Source organism: Oryx dammah, unplaced genomic scaffold, assembly GCF_014754425.2.
Source record: "Oryx dammah isolate SB20612 unplaced genomic scaffold, SCBI_Odam_1.1 HiC_scaffold_13, whole genome shotgun sequence".
In the NCBI taxonomy this organism is placed as follows: Eukaryota; Metazoa; Chordata; class Mammalia; order Artiodactyla; family Bovidae; genus Oryx; species Oryx dammah.
In genome coordinates this window covers 29,520,335-29,547,232 of record NW_024070197.1, presented here as the reverse complement: position 1 = coordinate 29,547,232, position 26,898 = coordinate 29,520,335, and the positions used below count along the sequence as shown (strand labels likewise).

The 26,898-nt window shown below is 51.0% G+C and overlaps 2 protein-coding genes across 3 annotated transcripts in view; both read right to left on the bottom strand.

The window, feature by feature from the left end:
• Window positions 1–3,033, bottom strand: part of GFOD2 (glucose-fructose oxidoreductase domain containing 2) — a 41,138-nt gene extending 38,105 nt beyond the window's left edge. The window contains exon 1 of one of the 2 annotated variants that reach the window (XM_040253338.1): window positions 2,821–3,033. The gene's annotated coding sequence lies outside the window, so the exon portion shown is untranslated. Of the gene's footprint in view, window positions 1–2,210; window positions 2,383–2,820 lie in introns of those variants that run through there. The other variant, XM_040253339.1, reaches the window with a different exon arrangement.
• A 2,212-nt stretch (window positions 3,034–5,245) lies between these two features.
• RANBP10 (RAN binding protein 10) overlaps window positions 5,246–26,898 on the bottom strand; it is a 58,255-nt gene continuing 36,602 nt past the window's right edge. The window contains exons 4-14 of the mRNA XM_040253294.1: window positions 22,693–22,860; window positions 17,592–17,614; window positions 15,644–15,828; window positions 13,162–13,274; window positions 11,598–11,706; window positions 11,348–11,496; window positions 10,954–11,158; window positions 10,099–10,220; window positions 9,462–9,607; window positions 9,101–9,212; window positions 5,246–8,678 (exon numbers count right to left, since the gene is read on the bottom strand). Of these exons, the coding sequence (XP_040109228.1) occupies window positions 8,548–8,678; window positions 9,101–9,212; window positions 9,462–9,607; window positions 10,099–10,220; window positions 10,954–11,158; window positions 11,348–11,496; window positions 11,598–11,706; window positions 13,162–13,274; window positions 15,644–15,828; window positions 17,592–17,614; window positions 22,693–22,860 (1,463 nt within the window). The 3' untranslated portion in view covers window positions 5,246–8,547. The remainder of the gene's footprint in view (window positions 8,679–9,100; window positions 9,213–9,461; window positions 9,608–10,098; window positions 10,221–10,953; window positions 11,159–11,347; window positions 11,497–11,597; window positions 11,707–13,161; window positions 13,275–15,643; window positions 15,829–17,591; window positions 17,615–22,692; window positions 22,861–26,898) is intronic.

Genomic DNA, 26,898 nt, shown 5'->3' with positions numbered 1-26,898 from the left:
CTGTTAGCATTAGTAGTTTATCTGGTAAGTTAGCCTGTTAAATACTGTTGATTACTTTATTACAGGCCAGATTTGATAACTGCCCTCAGCTGCCCCAGAAGATGGAATGGATGTTAAGTAATTATTTGTCAAAGGTTCACTGCCATAGTGATGAAGAAACACTTTGAGAGTCTGTATGCCCATCTTTCTTATCTGAAAATTAGTCTCTTTCTGATTATAGGGGCTAAAATAATGCGCACACATCCATAGGTCACACTCACCACATTTAAGCCATATCTTCTCCAAATGCTCATTCAAGGAAGTATTTGTACTGACATTCAAAGCACTTCCCACACCCTCTCCAGCACTACAGATGGTAATTGCTCCCTTCCATCCTACTTGGATTTTGGCCTATTTGTCTGTCTTCTATGTGGGCCAATGCTAAAGTAATGAGGGTTTCTACACAGAATACAATGATTTTCACAAAGCTTTTCTGACAGGACTTGGTTAACAGTGCCAATGTTTCCCCCAGATCACATACCCTTCTCTTGAGTTATTTATACAACTATTTCCAGAGATAGAAGAAAAGTCAATAAAATGCACAGCCATAATAGCCACAGTTATGGGCCGGCACTGATTTATGAACAAGAGAACAACAAAGCTTTCTTAAAAAACTAATTTGATCATAGTTTCAATGCATCTTCTCTTATCACTCTGAGGGGGGGAAAAAACCTGCTGCCATTTCAAATACACAGTGAAAATCAGTTTTATCAAGTGCCAAACTGACTTTGATGATTAGAATCATGGACCACCTTTTAAAAATCACACATTTCTTTTCCCCATATTACAAATCTTTATGATTTTGGGGAGAGTACTTTTTTCCCTTTTTAAAATTTATATTTATTTTTTACTGAAGTACAGTTGATTTACAATGTTGTGCCAGTCTCTGCTGTACAGCAAAGTGACTCAGTTTCAAACATATACAAATTCTTTAATATTCTTTTCCATTACAATTTATTCTAGGAGATTGGATATAGTTCCCTGTGCTATGCAGTGGGGCCTTGTAGTTTATCCATTCTAAATATAATAGTTTGCCTCTACCAACCCCAAATTCCCAGTCCATCCCTCCTTTTTCTCCTCTCCCATGCCAACCACAAGTCTGATCTCTATTGAGAATCTGTTTCTGTTTTGCAGATAGGTTCATTTGTGCCATATTTTAGATTCTGATTGCTAATTCTACTTCTAATGGGTTCCAGTATTACTGTAGAAATCACCTATTTGAATTTTCCCAGCAAGAAAAATAACAGATCAGATCCAAAGTACTCATTCTATAGGAAAAGTAGAACCACCAGGTGGTATGGGAAAGCCTCTCACAACAGAAGCTTTAAACTGTAAAGTGTGTGTGTGCATGGGTTGGGGGGGGTCCTTCCACCAAAAAAAAAAAAAGGTGAAAGTGTTAGTTTCACAGTTGTATCTGACCCTTTGCAACCCTATGGACTGTAGCCCACCAGACTCCACTGTCCATGGAGCTCTCCAGGCAAGAATACAGAAGTGGATAGGCATTCTCTTCTCCAGGGGGATCTTCACCACCCAGGGACTGAAGTTGTGTCTCCCACACTGCAGGTAGGTTCTTTGAGGTCTGAGTCACCAGGGAAGCCCATTCATCCAAAAGAACTGTCTGCTAAAAACCCTAGTCCAAAAGCAGTAACTTTTGCACATTTTTTGTAAAATGGATGGCCTTAAAACCCTTTATCCCTGGTGTAGCTTTTCAGAAGGAAAGGAGTTTCCTTATCAAGAATGTATTCAGATTCTCAACTTTCATCTTCTCCATATCACAATAACACATGAAGTGTCTTTCCTAATTTAAACAGCTGTTCCTTTCAACTGAAGGGTCACAGATTCAGGGCTCTTCCATCTCCAACCTTTGTGTCCCATAGCTTCAAAAGGTCCTCTGTGCCCTGTGCCACCAGGCTCTGGATATTCAAAAGTCACCACTTGCTTCCTCCCGTGTCCTGCCCTCAGCAATGACACCGTGGGAACACTGAAGATAAATAACGTTTATAACCTTCCTTGGTGTTTCTCCAAGGCAGCTTTAAACTTTTCTATTCCTGTCTGGTTCTTTAGTTTCTGCAGTAAACGCTTCACACAACCATTCACAAGTCCTGATCTCCCGGACCCCCCTTTCTCCCTCACCATTCATGTGATAATGCCTTGAGAATGCTTCACCTCACCTTCCGTCTCCGCAAGTTCCTCTGCTTCCTTCTTGAGCTTCAGAGGTAAGCCAGGCCCAGAGATGTGGCCGGCGGACACTCCGGGACTGGCGGAGCCACTCGCACCTTCTGGAGTGTCCCTTCTCCCACCTGGCACCTGAACTCTCTTTCCCTAAAGATATGTCCCCTCAGGTCCCTTCTCACTGTGAAAGACGATGGACCAGCCACGCCACGGGCCCTTTGTCTGAGGTTCCCACACCTCACATCCTTAGCCACAAAGCGGCAGTCCTCACACAGGTAAGGGGTGCTGGTGGGCAATGGACAGGGGGGCCTAGGTTTTCGCGTCCAGTAAAGGGATGAGTTATGGCCAAGGTCCTTCCAGGAGCCAAAATTCTACAATTCTACGACCAAACTTGCAGGTCCTATCTCTGAGGTGAGAGGACCAACTCCGGGGCGACTCCCGAACTCCGAGCCCGCGCTGGCAGTTAGAACGGGCCCCTCCAGCTCCTGCGCTGCGTATCCCCGCCTCCGACCTCGGGCGCCGGGCCGCCGAGGAGGCCCGGCCAGCGCCCGCTCGCCGCCGCGCCATGCCCTTCTACATCCTCACCCGCCGTCGCGGGCCGCCTCTCACCTGGCACGCTGGCATCCCCCGCCCTGCGCCGCCCTGGAAACCATGGGCCCGGACGGGTCTCTGCAGCCACTGGTGCTGCGCGAGGGAGGCTTGCAGGGACGCTCGGGCCCGGAATCTAGCGCGCCGCCACCGGGAACGCGCCGCCTGGTTTCTAAGGAACCGGGGTCTCTGGAAAAGCAGGGGCGGGACGGCGGGAAGTCTGCGCATGCTCCATGACTGGGGAGGACCAGCGCAGGGAGGGGCCGTGTCCAGGAGCTACGCATGCTCACTGGCTCCGGGCGGAGGTAAAGCCTTCTGGCTGGAAGCCCTGGTCATTCGTTTCCGGCGGTGGAGCCGACGGTTTCCCAGCCTAGGCTCTTTTCCGGTCGGTTGCCTGGCTGGAAGAGCAAGGAGATTCTGAGTACTGTGGTGGGCCTTGGTTGCCACGGAATGAATGAAGGTCGGCTGCTGGATGACTAATCTATCTTTGCAGAACATTTCTCTCGAACTCGCCGGGCTTACCGGCTTTCTAACTCCTAAAGACTCGCTTTTTCGTGCGTATCTGGGCTCCAAGTCTTCTTTTGGTGTTCTTTGGTTGTGCTTACATGTCAGTGCTTTTCAAGACTGCGGCCTCAGTCCCCCTTGATCTCTTTACTGGAACCGGTTTTCCCCCCAATAAATACGACTTTGTAATGAGATTACCCTTTGTTTCACCAGACTGTCCGCTAGAGCAGCGAAAATAACCTATAAACCTTAGTATAAGACAAGCTATGCTGGAAATGTGTCTGGAGGGAAATGAATTTACTGTGGCTTTACTTATGGAACCAGGACATTTGTGCTTAATCTAATACTCCACTCTTCCTTCTACACTAGCTTTCCCCTTTGCTCAGTCGTTCAGTGGTGTCTGACTCTTTGCAACCCCATGGACTCTAGCCCACCAGGCTCCTCTGTCCAAGGAATTCTTCAGGCAAGAGTATTGGAGCGGTTTGCCATTTCCTACTCTAGGGGAATCTTCCCGACCCAGGAATCGAAATTGCAGTCTCCCGCATCCCCTGCATTAGCAGGCGGGTTCTTTACCACTCTGCCACCTGGGAAACCCCCATACTACACTAGATTTTAGCCAAAAGGCCAGGAAACAAGAAGCTTTTCCCTGAGAGTCCTGTAAAATGGCCTTGAGTGAAACATTCTGTAGTAATGCAAGTTTGGAAAATGCTGGATTAAGCTACACATCTTAAAACAGAATTTTTAGAGCTTTTAATTAGCAGGTGATGTTTACTCTGAGCATCCATGACAGTTTTTGCTGTTTACTAGGGCACAGAATCCTCTTCCAGTCCCAGGAAACATGTGTCTCTGAGATACGCATTTATATGCTCTCCAGCAAACCTCCTCACCCCTGTGACTTAGCCACCACTGACCAGTTTCCTGTATTATCTTGCATGCAACTGCCTTCTCTCTTGCTAATCTCCCTCACATCGGGTCACGCATCCTGTGGTGCTAACATCCACTAAATATTTCTCAAACCTGCCTTCTTGTTTCACCTTGGCCTTTTCTTTGCTTCTAGTCTTACCTCCAGGTGAACAGAAGCATCTATTTTATCCCTCCTCTGCATAAAACCCTGGTGCCTTGGGGGCAGACCAGGCAGCTTGAGGGAGGAACAGGACTGTCACATCAGGGGGCATCCTCGTGGAGGCAGGGCAGTCATATATGTTCTTTCTCTGAAAGATATGTTCTTTCTTGCTGCCCAAGCCCTGCTCTATGCATGCTATAATCTATTACTATGAGGTAGCAGAATTAACCATGTTAATGGGGAAACTGAAGCTGAGAAAGGTTAATTTCACTGGGTCACCCAAACTATGATTTTTCAGCATGAGTTTTTCCCTTGGACTGAAAGGAAGCTAACTTTGATACCTGTCAGAGTTCTTTCTGTCCAGTGTCTGGAGTGAACATATTTGGAATGTATTAACATCTTATTTGGGGACTTCCCTGGTGGTCCAATGGTTAAGAATCCGCCTTGCAATGCAGCAGACGCAGGTTCAATCACCAAGATCCCACATGCCATGGGGCAATGAAGCCCATGTGCTTTGGAGCCCGTGCTCCACAACTAGACAGTGTGCCACAGCAAAGATCTTGAGTGCCACAACTAAGACCTGGCACAGCCAAATAAGTAAATAAATATCTTATTTTGAGGAGAGGAGGTCTTATGCCCACCTTTTTGAATTTGCTACTTTTTGTTTCGGATGAAGGCTGTTTTGCAGGAGAGAATCAAAAGCTTGAGTACCTATGTTCTTTGGGGTCTTGCAAAAGTCTTGAGGGTCCTTGAGAAGACACCAAAGCCCTGGACACTCCCAACAGATGAACTGGGAAGAGGCCAAGCTTTCCAGGGTACCTGTGTTACATTAGGGATGGTTCAATTCCAGTAAGACTCACAACAGAGACCAGACACTCATGACTGTTCATGGATGTGTATTTTAATAAAAATAATTCTGTCAAAATACAACAGGAGTTTTTTCATCTCTCAAGTACAATTTAATAGGATGTTTTATGTTAGAATTCTCTCTAAACCCTCCCACACCCACAAGTTTCATGCTAATGCCAAGTATCAACTTGCGAGGACAAAGGCAGAACCAGTGTGCACAATGTGGAGGACGTCTGAGTCGGCTGTAGTTTCTAATGGAGGAGAACCCTATGCAAAGAGGCAGCGCCTGAGGCAGCCAGAGCACGATCTGGCCACAGGTCTGGGTGCAAGGGACTTGCGGTCAAGTAGGGCTCTGCTGCCCAGCTGCCACACGGTGTGCATACCTGAGTTGTGAGCAACCAAAGGAACTTTCAGCTCTGACAGATCTCTGCCTCATCTTTGTGCTTGCTTACGGGCTAGGAAGATGCTGGGAGGCTGGGAAGTCCCCCTTCTCCATTTCTTGATGTCCCTGTTCTGCCAGCCCACATCCTGCCACAGACCCAGGTGGGTGAGGAACAGGGGTTCTGGCTATCGTTGCGTATCCGTCAGTTTCTGCTCTAGAAAAGAGCGACCATTTGGTGGAACAAGAGGAAAAGGTAAGAGGGAAAGGCTGCTCCCCCAGGGTTGAACGACCCAACAGAGCCAGGTCTTCCTCCTGCCTCCTTGGCTGAAGTCCAGCTCTTCACCAGGACTCCTCCCAGGTGCCTTCCCCACTCTCGGCTCCTAGAAGTAGGCTGGTAGGACTGGGTGTGCAGCAGGGGCTCCGCTGGTCGGCAGGCAGGCCTGGACTATCAGCAAGACAGTGGGCTCAAGCAGCTTGATTTTGGTCCTCTCCACGGCTTGTGGGGCAAAGGCCAATGTCCCAAAGGTGAGCTGTCCAACTGGGACACAGTGCCCCTCTGGAGAGGAACAGAGTAAACAACTTGGACTCAGCTGAAACAGTGAGATAAGGCACAGAAAATGGGGAGGTGGCCGTGGGCACTGAGCGTGAGCCAGGCGGACACCCAACCCCGAGCAGCACACAGCTGTCCTGAGCCCTCCGGGGCCCTCTCAGCCGCTCCACAACCCAAGCCCAGGCACCCATCCCCACCCCTGACACACCCCTGAAGGTACCAGCTGCTCAGACATTGCTGGAGGCCTCACCAGCCTAATCCCTCGCCTGCCATTCAGCTTTAGGCCTAAACAGTGTCCAAGCCACAGGGATGAGCTTAGTCCCAGTTCTGCCCCCATGTGTTGAGTCACTTAATCTCCTGGGCCTGTTTCCTTAGCTATAAAAGGAGAGGAGTGGTGGAGTAGATGGTCTCTGAACTTCATTCCAATTGCAAAAGCCTCTGGTTTGTAATTCCCAGTCCTGAGTGCTTCCAACCATTTTAACAGCTTGATTTTTCCAACCCCTTGGTTTGGGAGCTGGGCATTCCCAGGTTTGCAGAGGATGAATTTCCTTCACAGACAGGACACCACCTTCCTGATGGTTCGTGGTCTCTGGGCTGCCAGCAGGGGCCCCAGTGGGGACCAAGAAAAAGCAGCAACCTTCAGGATTGTGTCCCAGGACAGACTTCTCGGGGAGCACAGGGCCAAGGGCCCTGACCCCATCACCAGCACTTAGTCCAACTCAATTATTTCTCTTGTCCAGCTGTAGGTCCAGCAAGTCTCAGTGGGCACCTCAGGCCATTCCAAACATTCCAGTATGCACTGGTGGAGAGCCCAGATCCAGGCAGGGACTGGAAGCTTGACTTCTGAACTTGCCCCTTAGCAGGGACTGTCTGTACATTCCCTCCCATTGTGAAGCAGATGGGGAAATCCTGGCCCCTCCTCCTGCTCCTCCAGGAGGGCACCTCCCTTTCCTTCCCATGGGCGGTCAGTCCTCTCCACAGATAGCCTGCTCAAGTCCTGGCCGCCATCTTAGCCCTTCCTCTCCTGATTCCCTGATGGCAGTACTAAAATGGTTTCTGACCCACTAGCTGGGAGGATCTGTCGGACATGGACAGTGGGACATCTGTCAAGCCCATGAGGTCCCTTCCTCTGGCCAGCGAATACTCTTAACAGTCTTTCCTAAGAAGGGAGCTGCCTGGCACAGCTACAGTGAGGCTTGGCCTGGGGGGTCAAAGGTTCCATCCACTCTGGCGACTGGCAGTCCACAAATCTGCCTCCACAAGGTCCTGGCTTCTCAACAGGAAGTGTTGATTCCATCTCAGCTGTGCAGAGACGGTGAAGACCCAGGCAGGAAGAAGGCAGCCCCTGTGCCCAAGGGCCTCTGTCCTGGTAGGAGACTCCCTCCCCGCAGCTTGACACACAGTAGCTCTCAGGTTGAAGGCAGGTAGTTCCCAGGCAATCAGTTTAGAGGAAATGAAGTATTTGGCCATCTTAACAACAAGGAAAGGTAGGATGTTGAAAAGGGAAGAGAGTCAGTCAAGGCAGGCAGTGAGAGACAGGGTAGGATGGGGAACAGCGTGCTGGCCGAGGACCCTCTCCCTCGCTTTGCTGTTAGCCCTGGGCCAAGTCATCTCTTCTGTGGCCCCTTGGCCCTGCAGTTCTCTGCTCAGTTCAACTCTCAGAGGCCTAGGCACCCACATCTCTCGGATGCTGCAAACCAGCTTAGCCTATCCTGCCCACTATGAGGCTCCCAAAGCCTACTGGGCCTCCCTAGGCTGCAGCTGGGCCTGTGGTTCAACAAAGGGGAAGCCTGAAATAAAGAAATCCCTTGGCTGAGGTGACAGAGATGATTCTTTTTTGATGAGTTGTACTCAAATAAAAACATGGTGTCTGGACAGCCTCACCCAAGAGGTGCTGGACCACTAACACTACGATAAATACTGTGTCTTTTTTTAATATATATATTTATATATATAATCTCATTTTTACTTATGAAAATAATAAGCTATCACCAACGTGGATAGGCTTCATCACTAAATTAGCAGAAACCAGCTCAGCACAAACTCTCCAGAGATAAATACTGGTGGCTCAGTCAGGAAGAGGGGGAAAAAAAAAAAGATTAAAAAACCCCAACCTCTCCTCAAAACAACCCCCCTCTTTCAAAACAGAAGGCGGTACATGAAGAGTAACCAGCCAATACTGTGTCATAGGCCGCGGCACGTGAAGGAGGGAGAGAGAGAGAGACTGAAGGTGGGAGAAAAAGAAAGGAAGGAAGGGAGGAAAGGAACAGAAGAGGCCAGGCAGGAGGAGTGGGCTCTGCCCGTGGCTTCTGGGTCCCTGCACCAGGTGCCGATGGAGAGCAGGGCTGCTCCAGCCCTGGGGCCGAGGGAGGGCCAGGCGGGGCCAGCCAGTGTGGTCAGCTAGTGCAAGTAGTCGTCGACTCTGGCAAAAGAGCAAGATCCCAGGCCCGCTCGGGCCATGAGCCGTAGACATTCAGATGCCTGGCCCAGGGCGAGCATCAGCGGGGGCTGTTTTGGCAGGTTCTGAGACTCTGTGGAGAAGAGACAAGACCTGGTCACTGCCCTGATCAGGGCTGAGCCCAGGTCCAAGTTCCTTTGGGAGCAGAAGGTTTGGGAGAGTGGACAGAATCTCTCGGAAGAGAGAGTTCAGATGTCTCCAAGTGTGTTCAAACCACCAGGCTATGACCCTGTCAAGAGCCTGTGGACCTTAGCTTTCTTTGGAGCAATGAGCTGTCCTGGGCCCAGGTCATAGTCTAGGGCCCACTGTGATCTAGCTGGCCAACTCAGTTGGGCAGAGGGAGGTCAGGGTTCTGTCACGGGAGCCCAAGAGTCCTGCGGGCCACCAGAGAGCCTCTAGGCAGAGTTCCCTGCCCTGATTTGGACAAACAAGGGAGGGGTGACGGGGCCACCCCAGGCACTCCTGGGACAGCTTATTTTTGTTAGAGCCACTTACCTAAAATGGCGCTGTTGAGGGCGGCACACACAGGCTCCCTCTGGATGGGGTCAAGCTGCTGGCCAACTGGGCAGCTCCAGGGGTCTGAGTAGGCAAGCAGGCTAAAGGCATCCTAAGGAACAGGGCACTTCTGAGAGGACTGTGGTACGCACCAACAGGCCCCATGGCTCCAGGGGGATATGGGGCCCTGCACGGTGTCAGGGAGGGCACAAAATACCCCGATGTCCCATTTCCCACCACGGTCTTGTCTAGAGCTCACTCTCTCCTACTGCTGCTGCCCCCAGTGCCCTCCCAGAGTCACCACACGCCCCTACTACCAAACAGGGGCCCACGCTGTACAAAAGCCTGGCTTGCTCCATACCTGCAGCATTTCCGTGTGGGCCAAATTCTTGCCATACTCCCGGCCCAGCTGCTCACTCAGTGCCTGCAACTCGCGGCCGAACAGGATAATTCTTTCTGTGGCCGCCTGATTGCCCCCGCAGAGCTGCCGCCGCGGATGCCCATCATCTGCACCCGGAGCCCAGCAGGGGGCACATCGGGAGGGCACAAAGAAACAAGGGAGGACTAGGGTGGGGACCCCAAAGAGAACATGGCAAGAAGGACCTAGGTTGGGGATGGGGGTGAGAGTGCCCTTCTGGTGGAGGCAAGCGAGGGCTAAGAGGGGCAGGGGGGCCACCCTGAGCTGAGCTGTTCTTAGTCTACCCAGCATAGGGTCTAGGGGTCAGGCAGGACTTGGAAGCTTTCCCTCTCCCACCCTGTGCAAGATGTAAGGGGTTCATAAGGGTACCTGCTCTCACCAACCCCCTCCAGCCACTAATGCAGGAACCCAGCCTGGGCAGCAGGCCGAGGTCTTCCCATCGCAAACACCCATTTGTGATGGCTACAGAGGCAGTGGATCAGCCTGCCCAGCCCCACCCCTACCCCCACTGAGGGGAGAGGGCACCGGGACAGAGCACGGCCACCTGCGGAACAGCGGGCGGGTGAGGGCACAGCCTTACCCATGCTGGACTCATCTGTCTGCAGGTCCTCATGCTTGTAGGCACCATTGACGATGCGTGTGGACATGCTCTCCAGCACACCATTGGGGTAATGCTCCGCCTCCATCTCCATCTCACTGTCGCTGTGGAGAAGGGTGGAGATGGGAGCTGGCTAAGGGAATGTGGTTGGAGCAGCCTGGGTGGGCCTCCATTGAGGCTTCAGCCACAGGCTGCTGTGGATAAACTGAGGTCCCCAAAGGGCATGAAAGGATAGCTCCCAGTTTCCCAGGCTCCAACACTTGGACCCTACTGTGACGCCAGCCATCCCCAAAGGCTTGTCACTTCATTCCCACTCCAGTCCCGACGCTGTCTCTGTGACTCTCTCCCCCTCCGCCCTCCTCTGAGTTGGCACGCTCCTTCTATGCACTTCTAGATCCCCAATGACCAGGGCAAATGAGTCAGGACAGGCATGTCTGGGAGCCAAAGCCGGGTCAGCCTTGAAGCATGCTGGGGTGCTGAGAGCCACCTACAGTCTGCAGGTCTACAACCTCTACCGGCCCAAACTGTCTGGTTGAGAACTGAGCCCAGAAAAAACTCCTTTGTATAGACCCTGGGGCATTCTGAGAGGCCTGGTATCCTTGGAGGCAACCACATTCTCAGTGCCAGCACCTCTGGAGAAAGATGGGGCCAAGGGAAGCAGCAGCTGAATCACAAGCTAGATGGGAAGCTGGAGCCAAAGCCTGGCCTTGAAGGTCCACAACTACTATTCCAGGCACAGAGCTGATGAGGAAGTTGGGGACACAGGGCAGGGGGCTGCTCACAGGACAGGCTGTAGTGGGCACAGAGCCGGAGGAAGAAGCTGAGCAGAACAAGTACCTGGTCTCCTGGTTACTGGTACTGCTGTGGGGCTGGGACTTGGTGGAATCTGTAGAGTTGGACTCAGAGTAATTCACTGAGGAGGGAGATGAGGAGGATGACGAGGATGACGAGGATGAGGAGGAGCTGGGTGCAGGGTATTTACTGTGGTTTGGTTTGCTCTTGGTGGAGGCGACGCCGTTGCTGCAGCTGGGACTGTCTGCTCCTAAAAGCCGGGGGACGGTCAGAAGAGGGCCGGCCTGCTGCCCAGTGGGAGCCTGGGAGTAACTGCAGTCCCGTTTCCCATCCCCGCCCCATCTGGCAGCAAGCCCTGCGCCCATCCTGGGGAAGGGTATCTGGATGGCCCTGCTTCTCCACACCAGTTCTTCCCAGAGCCCTCCGGAGAGCGGCTGACCTGTATTGTGCGTGTGGGAACTAGTGGGGCCATGTCGGGGGCTGAGGCTGGGGGAGCCAGGGTAGCTGTCCTGGGACTTGGGGCTTCGAGAGCTCAAGCTGCGGACCTCACTGTCAGTCCCGTTCACCATCTCCACAAACTGGCGGCACCTGCGGAAGGAGCAGAGCAGCCATGCTCTGGGCTTGGTCCAGGCTGCATATTCCCACCACCAGCAGGGTGACGGGGGGAGCTGGCAGGGCCCCAAACTTACTTGAGCATGAAGAGCAGGTTGGGATTATGCTCCAGCAGCCCTGGGTAGAAGCGCTGTGTGGTCTCAATGGCCTCCCCAACTCGGCCCTCCAGCACCAGCTTCTGAATCTCTGAGAGAAAGAGCGAGGCAGTGAGACAGCAGCCACAGACCACCCCCCCCACGTCTCCACACTGCCAGGCCTGGGCACAGGCCAGCCGCCAGTCCAGCAGGCAGGCTCAGGGCGGCAAGCCCCGCGAGATGGTCACAGAAGGGACTGAAGAAAGAACCTGGCCACCAGGCCCACAACAGATCCTGGTTTCTGTCGAGTGTCAGGGAGTCCTCAGAGAATCATGGGGAAAGGGAGGAGTGGGCGCCCCCAGCCCAGAAAAGCAGCAGGGCGAGTTTGAAGGCCTGCTCCTATGCAGCACAGGTTGCCAGGGGCCTGGCAGGGGCAGAGGTCTTGGCTATGAGACTGTAATCTGGGAGTGGGCGCCTGGGCAGCTTTGTGGCCTGACAGGCTCCTCTTAAAGCCAGACTCCTCTCCTCAGGCCTCAATAGGGATGGCAATGGGAGTTCATGGTCTCTGGGCCAGGGCCTGCGGCTCAGTGGTGTTCAGGGGCTGCAGCGGCCCCTGCTGAGAGAGGAGACCACCCTCTTCGTGCTGGCAGCTCCGGCATTGACACCTCTCAAGCCTTTGGCATCGTGCTCCTGCCCTGGGGCCTGGTGCGTCTTGCTGGGAGGGCCTTCTGGGTCTGGGCCTCTCTCACTCACAGACCCCAAGTCTGGGATCCCTTCCCGTCTGCCAGGCTGGGCATAGATTCTCTAGGAGACACAGACACATCCACACGCACAGAGACAACAGGCTCAGAGAGACCCAGGCAGGCACACACAGACACGTGTCCACACACACCTACCCTCCCTCACTCTCCGCTCCTCGCCCAATCTCCTTTCTGGGCTGTTTCCTCTTTCCCCACACCCTCCTTCCACAAAAGAGCCCCCCCACACACAGCAGGCAGGCCAGTACAAACACCAGGAAAGCTTCCTTGGGCTCCTTGAAAGGCAAAAGGCAGGAGCAGAGGTGGGAAGCAGAGAGAGTTCTACCACAGTGGCCGTGGAGCATCAGCCTCCTCCGTCTGAAAACCTCACCCCCTCTCTGGCCAGGGGCAGGCAGAATGACTGAGGTTGAGTAAATGGTGGACAAGGCAGGGCACTGCACTGGTAAGATGCAAACATACTCTTTCCAGAAGACTATGAATGGGGGGCTAAGTGGAATCCAGCATGCCGGGGAAAGGAAACAAGCATGGAGGCGGGGGGGAGCCAAGCTCACAGGGCCCAGCTTGCGGCCGGCCATCAACATGTGCATTAGGACCCCTGCACGGAGACATCCCCATGCTGGGACAGTCCTTGGGGGCAGTGTTGCCTTGAAAGAGGGACAGAAGCAGGGCCCAGGGCTGGGTGGTGGGCTGGTCTTCTGGTGAGGATCTGAGCTGAACAGACTCCTGACAGGTTACCCAAGGCTGCCACGAGCCAAAGAGCAAGGACAGGTGAGGGAGGGAAGGTAGGGGCAGAAGAGAGTCAACCTTACTTTGTCTGTTCTTTATGGATGCTTGTTCTTCCTGAATCGGGGTTTCAGTCATTCGGGCAAAAGCCGTGGCCGTGGCACAATACCCATGATGCACCAGGTAAGACGAGACCATGCTAGAAAAAAGGAGATGCTCAAGGTTGACACTTAACAACTACATTTCTCATTGACCCCCTGGCGGGACAGACTATCTCCCGTTAACATATGTTAAAGACCTCCACAGAATGAGAATAAAGGGGCTGAAACAAAATGAAACTTGCCCCAGGGCTCATGCAGTCAGGCGGGGGGGGAGGGGCAGGTCACCAGGGTGGTCCTCGCCGCTTGAGGAGTGGCTGCAGTTCTCTGGGTTATGCTGCCCACAAGCGGGCAAGTCTGGTAACACGAGTACAGAAGGAAGCACAGACCGTCCCCTCACATGAGTGGCCGCCTCCTGTGACCTGCGGCAAACCCAGAGACTGCTGCTGCGAGCCTCTCTGAGGGCTTCCTGGAAGGGCAGCCAGCCAAGCAATCTGGCAGCAGCCCAGATGGGGATGAGGCATGCCAAGTGCGTACCTTCTCCAGACACAGGAGCTCCTGTGCAGGCGCCCCACATGCCTGGCAGAAGCATTCCAGCTCAGGTGAGCCTGGCCCTCAGGAGTGCTGGCTCTAGAGGGTGATGGGGAGCTAAGCCACGACCCAGGTTACTCCACAACACACCACAAATCTAGGGTCCAGAAGCCACAGTTTCAGGCAGTAACATGGCCACATGAACAGTCTTTGGGAGATGGCCCTGAGAAACCTGATGCCCAGAAATCATTTAATCCCACACAAAACTGGCACACATAAGCAGTGGCACACGTGGAGCCCTCGTGTCTGATGTGCACGGAAGTGAACACCTTGCTGTGTGCATATGTCAACGTCATTACTGTAACTGCCCAACCCGAATGTCTGTAGGGCTGTCCTGTGGAAGGCTCAGCAGTTCAGTTGGGTGTTCCCTTATGTTTTAAGGGGTAAATGAGACAATCCATATAGAGTGCCTAGCACAAAGCAAGAAGTCAATATATATGACCTCTTATTATGAAATTATGTATTCATAACATTTCCTTACAAATAAGAATTATAATAATTATACTATTAAAAACACAAGGGCAAAAATTCTTGACAAAACAAGGTTCAGATGAGGCCATACACATATCAGAGGCCACTAAAATGTATAGTCCCCTTGATTCAGTAATTCAACTTCTTGAAAAGATACCCAGAAAATAATCTTAAATATGGAAAACTCCTACTGTATAAAAGGGTGACCTACACAAGTGAGAGAGAGGAAATAACCTGAAGCTACCACCAAGGGAAGCCACCCAAGGGGCTTGTGGAAAATGTGTCTGTGAGATAATATAGCCATTAACAATGCCCCTAAAGTGAAGTTATATGAAGTCACAGGATATGGGTTATATGAAATACTTAGCAAATACTACCTATGAACACACACAGGCACACAGATACATACACATAAACAAACACCCATGTGCTGAGGCCAAGCCCTGTCAGCTGAGAGCATCAGCCCCTCCCCCACACAGCTGGGGCAGCTCACCCCTCCCCTTGCCTGTCCCAGCAAGCCTACTGTGGGGACTGGCACCATCTGGCCTTCCAAGGAGGGGCTGCTTCTAAGTTCTGGGGCTGGGGACAAGATGGAGTCGTGCTGCTATTCCTGAGAAGGCTCTGGCCACCTACCCCTGCCTTAGTCCTCGCACAATATCCATCCCTCAAGAAAGGCTGCACAAAGAACCCAATGTATACCCCACCGCCACCCCCTGGACTCTAGGACCCTGGCATCTATAGGCCAATGACCTGGGCTAGGAGGAGACCAGCCTTCCTCTGTTCATCCTTGAGAGCCAAGACGACAAACTAACCCACTGCCTGGCAGAGTGGATACAGCTCATTGCCCCACTCAGGCCTGCAGCTGGCAAGTGGAAGAGAGACCTGTATCTGACCTCCCTTGGGCATCTCAGCAAGACTGGCCCCCAGGAGAGTCTAGGAATTAATCAGCCAAGAGTCAGCTAGGTGGGCCCTAGGGAGGTCTCTCTTCCCACCACCACTGCTGCAGATGCAAGGGGTTTAGGTGGATCCGACCCTGAGCAGTGACCTGAGGCCAGAGTAACAGATACTCCCTATGATGGAAAAAAAGTCCACAGAGGAAGAGGCCACAGGGATCCTAGTACATCCTCTGCAAGATGAGCTGGGGAAGGGAAACAGCCCTGCCAGTGATATTACATCCAGGGCCTTCTGATCCCGTGGAGGGGCACAGGCTCAACCAGGAGCAGCTCTGGAGAAGTGAACTAAGAGAGGGGCAGGAAAGCAGCAGGCAGAGTCATCCTGGGAGCGCTTTCCAGAAGGAACACTACTCACTAGCGTTGACAAGAGCAGCTTGCAGGAGTTCAGGGGTCTACGGGAGAGTGAGGCCCTTGGGAGGGGGCAGGCAGGGAAAGGGCGGGGCCAGGGGACTCACTTCTGCAGCACCGCCTGCCACTCGCCAAGCCGGGCACTGATGGGGAAGCAGTGGACAGTGCCCTGGACCTTGGCACGCCACTCCCGCATGTAGTCCTCAATGTCAAACAGGAAGGGCTGCTGCCCAAAGTTGGCGTCCACAATCTCCCCGGGTGTCTGCAGGCCTACGGTGGGGTAGAGGTTGGCCTGAGGAGGAGAATGAAATGTCAGTTGGGCCCTGAGGGCAAGAGGGGGCAGCAGGGCCTCATCTCATCTCACCCCCGCACAGAGCAGGGAGGCGCTGGCTCCTGCAGGCCGCTGCTTCGGCTCTGAGAGAACTGCAATGTGGCCGGGGGTAGGCAGGGCTAAACCAAGTGCTGCCCACCTCCCGAGCAGAGAAAGTGCTCCCCAGAGTTAGAGGAGAGAAAGCAAAAGAAAAGCCAGGCTCAATGCAGAGTCTCCTTCCCTGCATTAGAGGCTGTAGTATCCCCAAAGGCCAAGGCCCCCATCTGGGACTTGGCCAGGGCCCACAGAGGCAGGCCGGGCCCCACCACCCTGCAGGCGTGCCTGTGAAAATCTGCTTCAGGGGTGGGTGATGGCTCCTCTCAGAGCGATCAGGACCAAGGATCCCTTTACCACAAAAAAAAACGGGGTTATGAGGGGGCAGGAAAGGATGCAGGGAGACGGGAAAGGAAGGGAGGGAGGGGAGAATAGGGCCAAGGGCGTTAAGTGGTTTGGACCCCCTGACAATGGAAAAGGGTAAAGAAAGGCCCTTCCTGTCTGACGCTCACTTAGAGGAGGATCTTCTGGCCAGAGGACGTCTGGGCATGTCCCCTGGGTGTCGGGCTCCCCGCTTCCCTGGGCCAGGTTCTACCAGGTCACTCCCTCACGCCTCCTATGGCTCCCATGCTACAGCCCACTGTCTCGCCAGCATGCTCCCCATTGTCCCCGGGCTCCCAGTCTTCTCTTCCACCTTCCATCATCAGGCCCCGTATCATTCCTATCACATGCTATTATCACACTCTGGGCTGTCTTTCCAGCTCTTGACAGAGAGTGCCGTCACACCCACGTCTGAGTGTTTCGTGTCACATCTCCACCACTAGACTCTTCCCCACTCAGGGTCAGAATTCTCCTCCTGGGTCTGTGCGCTTCACCTAGGACCACAGCCCACCCTTTGGGGACTCCAGGCAGGAGGGAAGGATTTTGATACACAGACAAAGGTGCTGTAGTCTGAGCCTGAGGAGGGCCCTCAGATCATGAGGGTATTTCCTATTCCTAGAGTGTCACAGGGGTGCCCAGGATTCCTAGGTAGCCCCCAGGGCCAGCAAACCCTTACTCCTTCCAGAACCAGCCAGGGCACACAGCCAAGCCAGACTCCCACCATTCTGGGTGGAGGCCCTGCATGTGACGAGGCCCGGGATGACTCACAACCAAGAAGGACTGGGGTGCAGGAGGTGCGATGAGCCCTGAACTAAGTCAGCAGGAAAACCTGACCCTTTTCCCCATAGAGCTCATTTCTCTGGCTCAGGGGTACCCTGCATGGTAGCAGGCTCAGTCCCCAAGGGTGCTGGCTTTCCTCAGGGATCTCAGATGGGGATGTACACAGATCTAGCTCCCTAACACTTCAGGAACAATTTTCTATACTCTGCCTGCAAGTCCACTGGCTATAAGCCACACAGAACTGGTTCAGACCAGCTGAGCCATGGAGCTACCTCATCTCTGCCTACACCGTCCCCCACCTGCCGGCTGCCTCTGGAAATGCCACAAATCATGGTCACCTGCTAAGAGTCATGGAGGAAGACCAGGCCTTGCTGCTGGAGAGAGAAGGCTGGCAGGGCCCGTTACTGATACTTTCAAGCTGATGGCACAGCACATACCGCTGGTTGGGGAGAGGGCAGGACCCCACTGTGCCTGCACTATGCCTGTCAGCCCCCAGGGGCCAGAGCAGAAGACCCCACAGCATTACTTACCGGGAGGTCTGTGAAGGCTATACCTGCGGAGGGAAAGGAACAGTCATCAGGCCACGTGGTGGATTCCCACCCCTCTGGTTACCACATCTCCCCTATGGTGGAGGGCCAGCATGAGCCAGGGCCTGGTAGGTTTACACCCTAGCCAGAAGTGAAGTCTGATATTCGGGTATTTGTCCACAGCATTTCTATCCTCTCGGGGAAAATCTGCTAGGAAAAACCAGCACCCAAATGATAGATCCTGAGGCTTCTCCAGGCCTGATCACACTCTCTTGATCCAACACATATTTCTGGACACCTACTCTGTATGCCGGGCTCTTTTCCACCCATTCCCTCATCTGATCCTTAGACCAACTCTGGTGCTAACTAAAGGAGTGCTTAGTTAGGGGTTAACATCTGGGGCTTAGACCAACTAAGGGAGCAGGCTTTCTTACCCCCATTTTACAAATGTGGAAAGTAAGCCTCAGCAGTTAAATGATTTGCCAGCAGTCATAAAACCAGCAGAAACTAGTCTTTCGTGCCAACACTGACAGAGAAGTGGCGACAGAGAGGATGGCAGCTGCCCATCTTCAGCCCCTACTTGCCCAGGGTCCCCAGAGATTCTGAGCTGACAAGCCCAGGTTAACACTGGCCTGTGTACCCTCTGAGCCTTCCTGCCAAGAAAAGAGGCTGTGTTTCTAGGGACCTCAGTCCTGAACAGGAAGTGAGGGTAGAGGGGAGCAAGACCTAAAACATATCAGCAGGCCCGAGCAGGAGAGGGGCTGCGGTACATAAACCAGAGCATTCATGTTCTGCAGGTTGAGAAACGACTCAGAGCCAAAGGAGACTCTCCCAAGGACTCATCGTCTTCCCATTTTTTAAGATAAATTCTTATTAGGTCCTCTAGAAGTTCCTAAGCTTCTGGCCTGAGAGATTTTCAAACCACTGACTACTTAGAGGTCCTTGTCTTCTCGCTCAACTCCACCCAGAAAAGAAATGGAAACCCAGCAGGACAAAAGAACAGGGGAGGGTCTGATGACAGGTCTCCCAGGAAACCTCCGGCCAGAATCCTGACAGCTAGCCAGTGCATCCCATGTGCTTCCTCTGTGCTGGGCACTTGGTTCACCTCTTACAAGGAAGCATTTAATTATCAGAACAGGCCTGGAGGTGTATACTGTCTCTGACACTGGTTTACGTATGAAAAAACTAAGGCGCAGAGAAACGTTTACATTCTTTACTGGGCTATTTTGCTCCTCAGTGAAGGAAGTTCATAAACCCATGACCTGCCTGCCTGTGGCCACTTCCAGCCCCATGTGCATAGTCAGCAGTCACAGAACCAGCAGGATGGACTCTGGAAGCCCCTCAATGTCCACCCACCAGGTCTGCATGGGAGCTGCCCCATGGATCTCAGTGTGGCCGGGCTACTGCTGCTATGCTCCCAGGCTTGTGGAGATCCCACAGAACTCTGGACGAAGGGGGAGTCCAGGCTCTATCAATTACCTGCTGTGTGGTCTCTGACAAGCTACCCAACCTTTCTGAGCCTATCAGAAAAAGAGGGTAATGATACACCCAACACCCCAAGAAGAAAGGAGAAACGGATCCTCTGTGGAAGTTGCCTCGTAAACTGTGAGGTCCAGGTACAAGCTGGCTGGACTTGCACCACAGGGCAAGGCACCTGCCAAGCTCCTGCCCGGGGGATGGCCTACCCAGCTCGCCTAGCTCTATCTCACAGTGGCACTTGGGAAGGCATCCATGAGGATGAGGAGAGAGGCTACTCCACCCCCTATTGCACTGGATAAGGGCAACACTGCTTCCACAGCCCTGCAGGTCGCCAGGAGTCTCCACAAAGCCACTGTGATAGCAAGATATGAGACGGCCCACGGCAACATCTGAGAAGTCCAGGCAAAGATCCAGGATCCAAACAGGACATACAAACCTGCTGATGAGAAGTACCCTGAGCCAAAGACACAAAGCTCAGCGATCACTGAGGCTGAGGCTATGAAGAACCTGTATAAAAATTACTCTGGGGACTTTCCTGGTGATCCGGTGGTTAAGAATCCATACTTCCACAGCAGGGGGTCTGAGTCTGATCCCTAACCAGAGAACTAAAATCCCAAGGTTTGCAGAAAAAAAAAAAAAGTTACTCTGGAAGCACAGGGACCACTTGTGGGTGAGACATCAGTCTCCATTCACTTAGAACATTCAGCTGTCCTCCCGTCAGTATTTGCTGAGACCTCGCAGGAGCCAGGCCCTGCATGAGGCACTAGGAAACCAGCTATAAGCCTGGCCCTAAAAGTGCTGCCAACTCCAGCAAAAGAGATAGTGTACAACTAGTAATGACACAGACAGCTAACCAGTGACACACAGGACGAGTGACGGGACAGAGGACGAGGGAGCAAATAAAAGGAGCAGGGTAGTTGGAGGCAAGAATTGTCACTCTGCTTCTCTAAAGGGAAAAAGGTTCTGAGATGAGAGAGCAGTCACTGCCTCACTGATCCTGCGTGAGATTCTGAAGCACATTATATTGACACGCTGGCTTGTGAGAAGGAAACAAGGTCATTAGAAGAGTCACCAAGTGGTCTATCACTCAGAGTTCATTGACCTTCCTTTAAATTTCGTGATCTAGGAGATTCAGAGGATAGGTCAGATTCATTTTTCAGTACGGTCTCAGCAGTATCCTTGTGGGCAAGACAGAAAACGTGAGCTTCAGAATAACATAGTGAAGTGCTTCTTAAATGGCTGGTGTCCACCTGGACAAGATGTAGCCTGAAGGGCTCAAATCTAGCCTTGTCCTCTTCCAATATTTGTATCAGTATCTTGATGAAAACACATAGAAACTTGCTCACCCAAATTTAGGTTAACACACAGCTAAAGACTGTTAACATATAGCTGTTAACATACAGCTGTGGTGTTGGAGAAGACTCTTGAGAGTCCCTTGGACTGCAAGGAGATCCAATCAGTCCATTCTGAAGGAGATCAGTCCTGAATATTCATTGGAAGGACTGATGCTGAAGCTAAAACACCAATACTTTGGCCACCTGATGCAAAGAACTGACTCATTGGAAAAGACCCTGATGCTGGGAAAGATTGAAGGCGGGAGGAGAGGGGATGACAGAGGATGAGACGGTTGGATGGTATCACTGACTCGATGGACATGAGGTTTGAGTAAGCTCCAGGAGTTGGGGATGGATAGGGAAGCCTGGCATGCTGCAGTTCATGGGATCACAAAGAGTTGGACATGACTGAGTGACTAAACTGAACTGAACAGCTGAAGAGGATACCAAACATTGGAGACGGGATGAGCAAGACCAAAGCAGATCTTGACAGACTAGGAAAACTGACAATATAGACCTAAAGGAAGTTTAATTATGAGAAGTGTAAGGTCTAGGATGGGGTCTACATAAACATGTACTAGGGAGATAAGTTTTTAAAAACAGTGAGAGGTTCTAGCTGACACTGAGCTGGCCATGAGCTCTTCAGGGATCTACACTGACAAAGGGTTGAGGGCCCAGAGGAGAGAGGTGCAGGTGCAGAGAGAACAAGTATGTCCCAAATCTCACGTCCCATGGCAGGTGCCATGCTCTGAGCAAAGTAAGGACAAGCTGAAGAGAGGTAAGGAGGGCAGGGGTTCAGAGGAGAGAGGCAGGAGTGGGCCTGGCGTTGAGGGGCAAGAGAAGCAGGATTTGGGCAAGGACTGAGAGCCCATAACAGCAGGCCCTGGATTCTGACAGCAGAAGAGTCAAGAGGCAGGAAATGGTTGGAGTCCAAGAACAGAGGGGAAATGAGGCGGGTCCTTGCAGCTGGATACCAGCACTTGCAACTAGGTGGCCACGGGTCAGGGGAGGGTTTCCCAGACGTGCACTGGGTCAGCTCTGCGGCATCTGTGCTATGCTCCTCGCTGCCCAATCTGGGCCGTGGCATCTGACTGCCCTGCTGAGGAATGCTCGCTCCTGATCACCTGCCATAGTAGACCTGATTTCCACACAGGTCCCCTGATTTTGCCCGGGCTTGGAGAAGCCACAGAGGGGGTGCCACCTTCTGACTGCCCCTGAAACTAGGGGAAGTGAGCCTCTTATGAGTTGGATTCAAAGTCAAATGCCCAACTCCCTTTCGTGGCAAAGCCTCTGGTCAACCTGGCTGGTAAGGTTCTGCCAGATTAGAGACCTCTGCAAACTCAGGAAGGCCTGCCCAGCAGTTAGGTACCACCTCACGGCCACTCTGGCTGTGGGTTCCACTCCCTCAAGGGCCAAACAGTACCCACCCCTACCAGGGCAAGGTGTCAGAATAGCCAGAGTTCCCCTCTCTCTGAAGCTCTATCCTAAGATTTTCTGTGTGTACAGGACTGCTCTGCAAGGGAACCTCCACCTGCCTGCTGCTGCTCCTGGATTTCTGACTGGTTGATGGCACCACTAATGCAGCTTCTTTCCCATGTTCCCTTCTCACCAGTGTACCCCACCTGTCACTAACCCATGCTGTGCCACCCCAGGGCCTCTGCAGGCCTGTTCTCCATTGTCTGTACCCATCACCACAGCTGTGTCTCAGGTCATCTGCCTCCTCCTCAGCCCTTACTCCCGTCAGTTTGTCCTCAGTTTAACCAAAGGGACCTTTCCAACATAATTCTGTCGAAGCTGCTGTCTGTTAATCTCAAAAAGGCCAGAAGAGACCTGGCCCCATCTGACTCCAGCTTGTCTGTCTACCTCGTGTACTAGAGCAGTCCTCGCTGTTGCTCCATAGCAACCAGTGCCCTACAGAAGGGCCAGCCAAAGTCCGGGCCCAGGCGACTGGCATACAAATCACTTCCACTGTCCAGTATGTTCTAGAGCCCCTCAAACTTCTTATCAACCCTAAACCTTGCTCCAGTGAGTGTCACACTGGCCAGGAGCATGTCCATGACATTATTCTCCCTCAGCACTGACCCAGGCTCAATAAGTGCTGTTGAATGGATGGATTAGCAAAGGGAGAACCCCTATAAACTCCCCTCCCCTTTCAAGGCTCCGATGCTTAGAAAGGGCTGCAGTTCCCCAGAGTTCTGCAGAGGATACATGGCACGGCTCTGGCTTCAGAACCTCTCGTCAACCAAAGTGGCTCCACAGGGCAGACCCTCCCAGGTCCCCTATGTACCCACCAAGGCTATGGCCATTCTTGGTGTAGAAGCAAGTGCTGTTGATGAGGTTGACACAGCAGCCAATCACGTCTCCTGTAGTGAATGTGGGACCGTAGGGTTGGCCAGTCCCCGAGGAGCAGAAGGAATGCCCATCATCACCATGGTAACCATAGGAATGCTTATCCCAACCTGTGGAGGAAAAGAGAGCAAGAGCTGAGGTGAGGTACTTGAGAGAACAAGACAGTCAAAGAAGCCCACTCAGGCTGAGCTCTAGCCTCCAGCACCTCACTAGCACGCCTGGCCTCTCAGAGCTGGCTGCTGGCAGGGGCTGGCTGTGTTAAATGAGCAGTGAGTTCAGCAAGTCACTGCCCTGAGGGGCTGACGCAGCCCTGCCAAAGAAAGAGCCCAAGCTGGGGTTAACAGGAACCAAAACCATTCGGGCCCTGGAAGGGACTTACCAGAGGGCCATGAAACAAGGAGGTAACTGGGGGAGCCTCATGAAGGAGAAGGGGCTTGAACCGAACTCTGAGGTGTATCATGCGTTTTTTTTAATGCTTTTTAAAACTGAAGTATTATTTACATGTAATAAGAGTCTTCCTTTTTAACTTACAGTTCAACAAGTTTTAACAACCATTACCACCACCACTATCAAGATATAGAACATTTCCATCAATCCCAAAAGTTTTCCCTCATGCCTCTTTGCAGCCGATTCCATTCCACTCACCCCTAAGCCTTTGGCAACACTGATGTGATTTGTTCCTATGGTTTTGCCTTTACCAGAACGTCATATAAATGGAATCTCACGGCCTCCCTGGTGGCTTAGTGGTAAAGAATCTACCTACCAACGCAGGAGACATGGGTTCAAACCCTGGTCCAGGAAGATCCCACATGCCACGGAGCAACTAAGCCCAACTTGCAAGACAACTGTTGAGCCAGCACTGCACAGCTCGAGCAGGGAAACTACTGAAGCAATGAGCCCTAGAGCCCATGCTCCGCAACGAGAAGCCACTGAAATGAGAAGCCCGTGCACCACAACTAGACAGTAGCCCCCGCCTGCCACAACTAGAGAAAAGCCTGGACAGCAATGAAGACCCAGCACAGTCAAAAATTTAAAAAATAACTTAAAAAAAAATGGAATCACAGAATATGGAGTTTTTTGTGTCTAGCTTCTTTCACTTAGCATAATGCCTTTGAAATTCATCCAATTGTTAGGCGTACCTGTATTTTTTCTCTTTTTATTGCTGAGTAGAACTCCATTGTATGGACATACCACAGTTTGTCCATTTACTAGTTGATGGCATACAGTTGTTTCTAATTTTTGGCTAATATGAATAAAGCCACTAGACATTTGTATACAAGTCTTTGTACAGACACATGCTTTCATTTCTCTTTATACTTAGATGGGGGACTGCTGGGTCACAAGATAAGTATATGTTTTACTTGATAACAAACTGTCCAACTGTTTTCCAAAGCGGCTCTACTGTTTTGCATTTCTACCAGCAATGTATGAGTTTCACAATCTCACCAGCACTTGGTACTGTTTTTTGTTTCTTCTTTTTCTCTTAAGACATTTTAATATGTACGCAGTGGCTGAATTTCTATTTCCCCAATGTCCAAGGACCTTATGCACCTTTTCATACACTTCTTTACATTCAGTTTATTAGAAAATTATTGAACTATCTATTCAAATCTTTTTTTTTTTTAATTTATATGGAACCATGTGAAGTCACTCAGTCGTGCGTGACTCTTTGTAACCCCATGGACTGTAAGCTACCAGGCTCCTCGGTCCACGGGATTTTATAGGCAAGAGTAATGGAGTGGGTTGCCATTTCTTTCTCCAGCAAATCTTTTAAAAATAACTGGTTTGTAAATCTTACTGAGTTGTAAGAGTTCTAGATCTATTTTGGATACAAAATGTGTTTTGCAAACATTTTCTTCCAGTCTGTGATTTGTCTTTTTTCATTTTCTTAACAGTATTTTTCCAAGGCCTGTTGGGATTTTTTAAAACATTTTTTTAAATTTGAGTATAGTTGATTTCCTGCTGGGATTTTTGACTGGGATTATACTGAATCTACAGATCAACTTGGAAAGAATGGGAAGTGTAATAATATTGATTATTCAAATCCATGAACATGGTATACTTCTCCATTTATTCAGGTCTTCTTTAGTTTCTCTCGGCAGTGTTTTGTCAAATTTATCACTAAATTCTTCACTTTTGATGTTATTATGTTATTTTAAAATTTTAATTTCTAATTGTTTCTTGGTATTATATAAAAATATAATTGATTTTGGGGGTGGGAGGATGGGGTCAAGGTTTCTTTCTGGAGTGATAAAATTGTCCTAAAATTAGAGTATGATACTGGTTGCACAACTGTGCAAACATGCTAAAAAAAACCACTGAACTGTACATTTTATTTCTTTTTTGGCTGCACCATGCAGCATGCAGGATCTTCAGTGACCAAGGATCAAATCCATGTACCCTCCACTCCATGTGTGGCGTCTTAACCACCGGACTGCCAGGGAAGTCTTGAACTACCCACTTTAAAAGACTAGACTTTGTGGAATGCAAATTTTATCTCAATAAAGCTATTAAACACACAAATGTATTTGATTTTTTATTTATTCATCTGGTATCCTGCATCCTTGTCAAACTCACCAATCAGTTCTAGTGGCTTTTGTAAAGACTGCTGTGCCCACCGAAAAAGGGTTCCTAAGCAAGAAGCCACCCCACTTCCCACATACAAAGAACATATGTGTAGTTCAGAGAAAGCATCAGGAGCACCAGACTTGAGGCCACAGGCCAAGTTCTCGGCATGGAGTCTCCCAAGACAGGCTTCAGTGGCTGAAGCTACTAGAAACTCAAACTTCTGCTCCAGGGGCCTGGGATGCCAGGGACAGTGGTGGGGCTCTCTCATTGCTGTCTGACCAGCACAGCCTTCCCTAAAGCCAAGCCCACTGCTTACCACCTCTTGAGGCCACTGGTTATCGGGGGAAGACTGTCCAGCAAAACCACTGTCCATTCTAGCTCTCCGCAAAGAGAGATCCTTGTAGAGGGGCTGGCTTGCTGTTTCTATTGTTCCTCTCAGAACTATGCCCACAGTTGCTGACTGATGCCCACTGAGTTCTCTCTTTTGCCAATGCATCAAGGTTTGCCAACGCTTGCCCTCTGAAGATTTCTACAACATTCTTTGGTCCACCCCTAGTATACTGCCCACATTCTTGATCAGTCCTGGTTCCTGTTGAGCCTCTCTGGTCACCAGTCACAGTTTCTGGGGCTGTCCCTGTCTCACTCACCACTTCATAAGCCTCCCTCCAACCCTTGCCATCAGGAATCTGAGAGATGAGAGATGACACAGGTGTGTGCATACATATGGATGTGTATTTGTGTGCAGTGACTAGTTTCAGTCTACTTCTTTCTCACACAAGGATGATCTGGTGTGACAGATCTTTTGTGCAGATTCTATAGTCTAGAAGATAGAAGACACTCGCTGGAAGGTTTTCCTTTGTTTCTTTTTTCAGCCTTCTCCAACTGATGCAGCAGGTACTCTTTAGAAACGAATACAAATGTGGCCATTTGATTTACTGAAGCTAGTGAAATCATCACCAGAACTGTTTCCAACTTAGTCAGTGACTCAAGGATATTTGTGAGCTATTTCTGTCTCAGTGTATGGGAGCTCAATAGCCATCGCCAAAACAACAGATGTTTATATTTTCAAAGACCTAAAATAAAAATTTGAGTATTTTGAATACTTTTCTTCAAAGATAAACTATATAATTATTCTGATAAACCTACCACAGAATTTTTGGATTTTTAACTCAAGCTACTCAAGCTATAAATATGGATTTTAAGTTTTTAAAAACTAAAGAGCTCAAATAAAAATCCAAAATATCTATTTAGAGTCAGTTCAGGATTCACCATCATCTCAGTTTGACTGAAAAATAGATACATTTTCCTGTTTTGCTTTTCTTCAATCCCCAAATGAATTTTTATCAGTTATACAGACTTGCCCAGAGGAAGAAAATTCACAATTCCTGTGGCATACTGAATGTGAAGTGAAAGTTGCTCAGTCATGTCCGAATCTTTGGGACCCCATGGACTATACAGTCCAAGGAATTCTCCAGGCCAGAATACTAGAGTGGGTAGCCATTCCCTTCTCCAGGAGCATACTGAATAAGGCCTCCCAAAGATGTCTAGGTCCTAATGTCCAGAACCTGTAAAATATGATA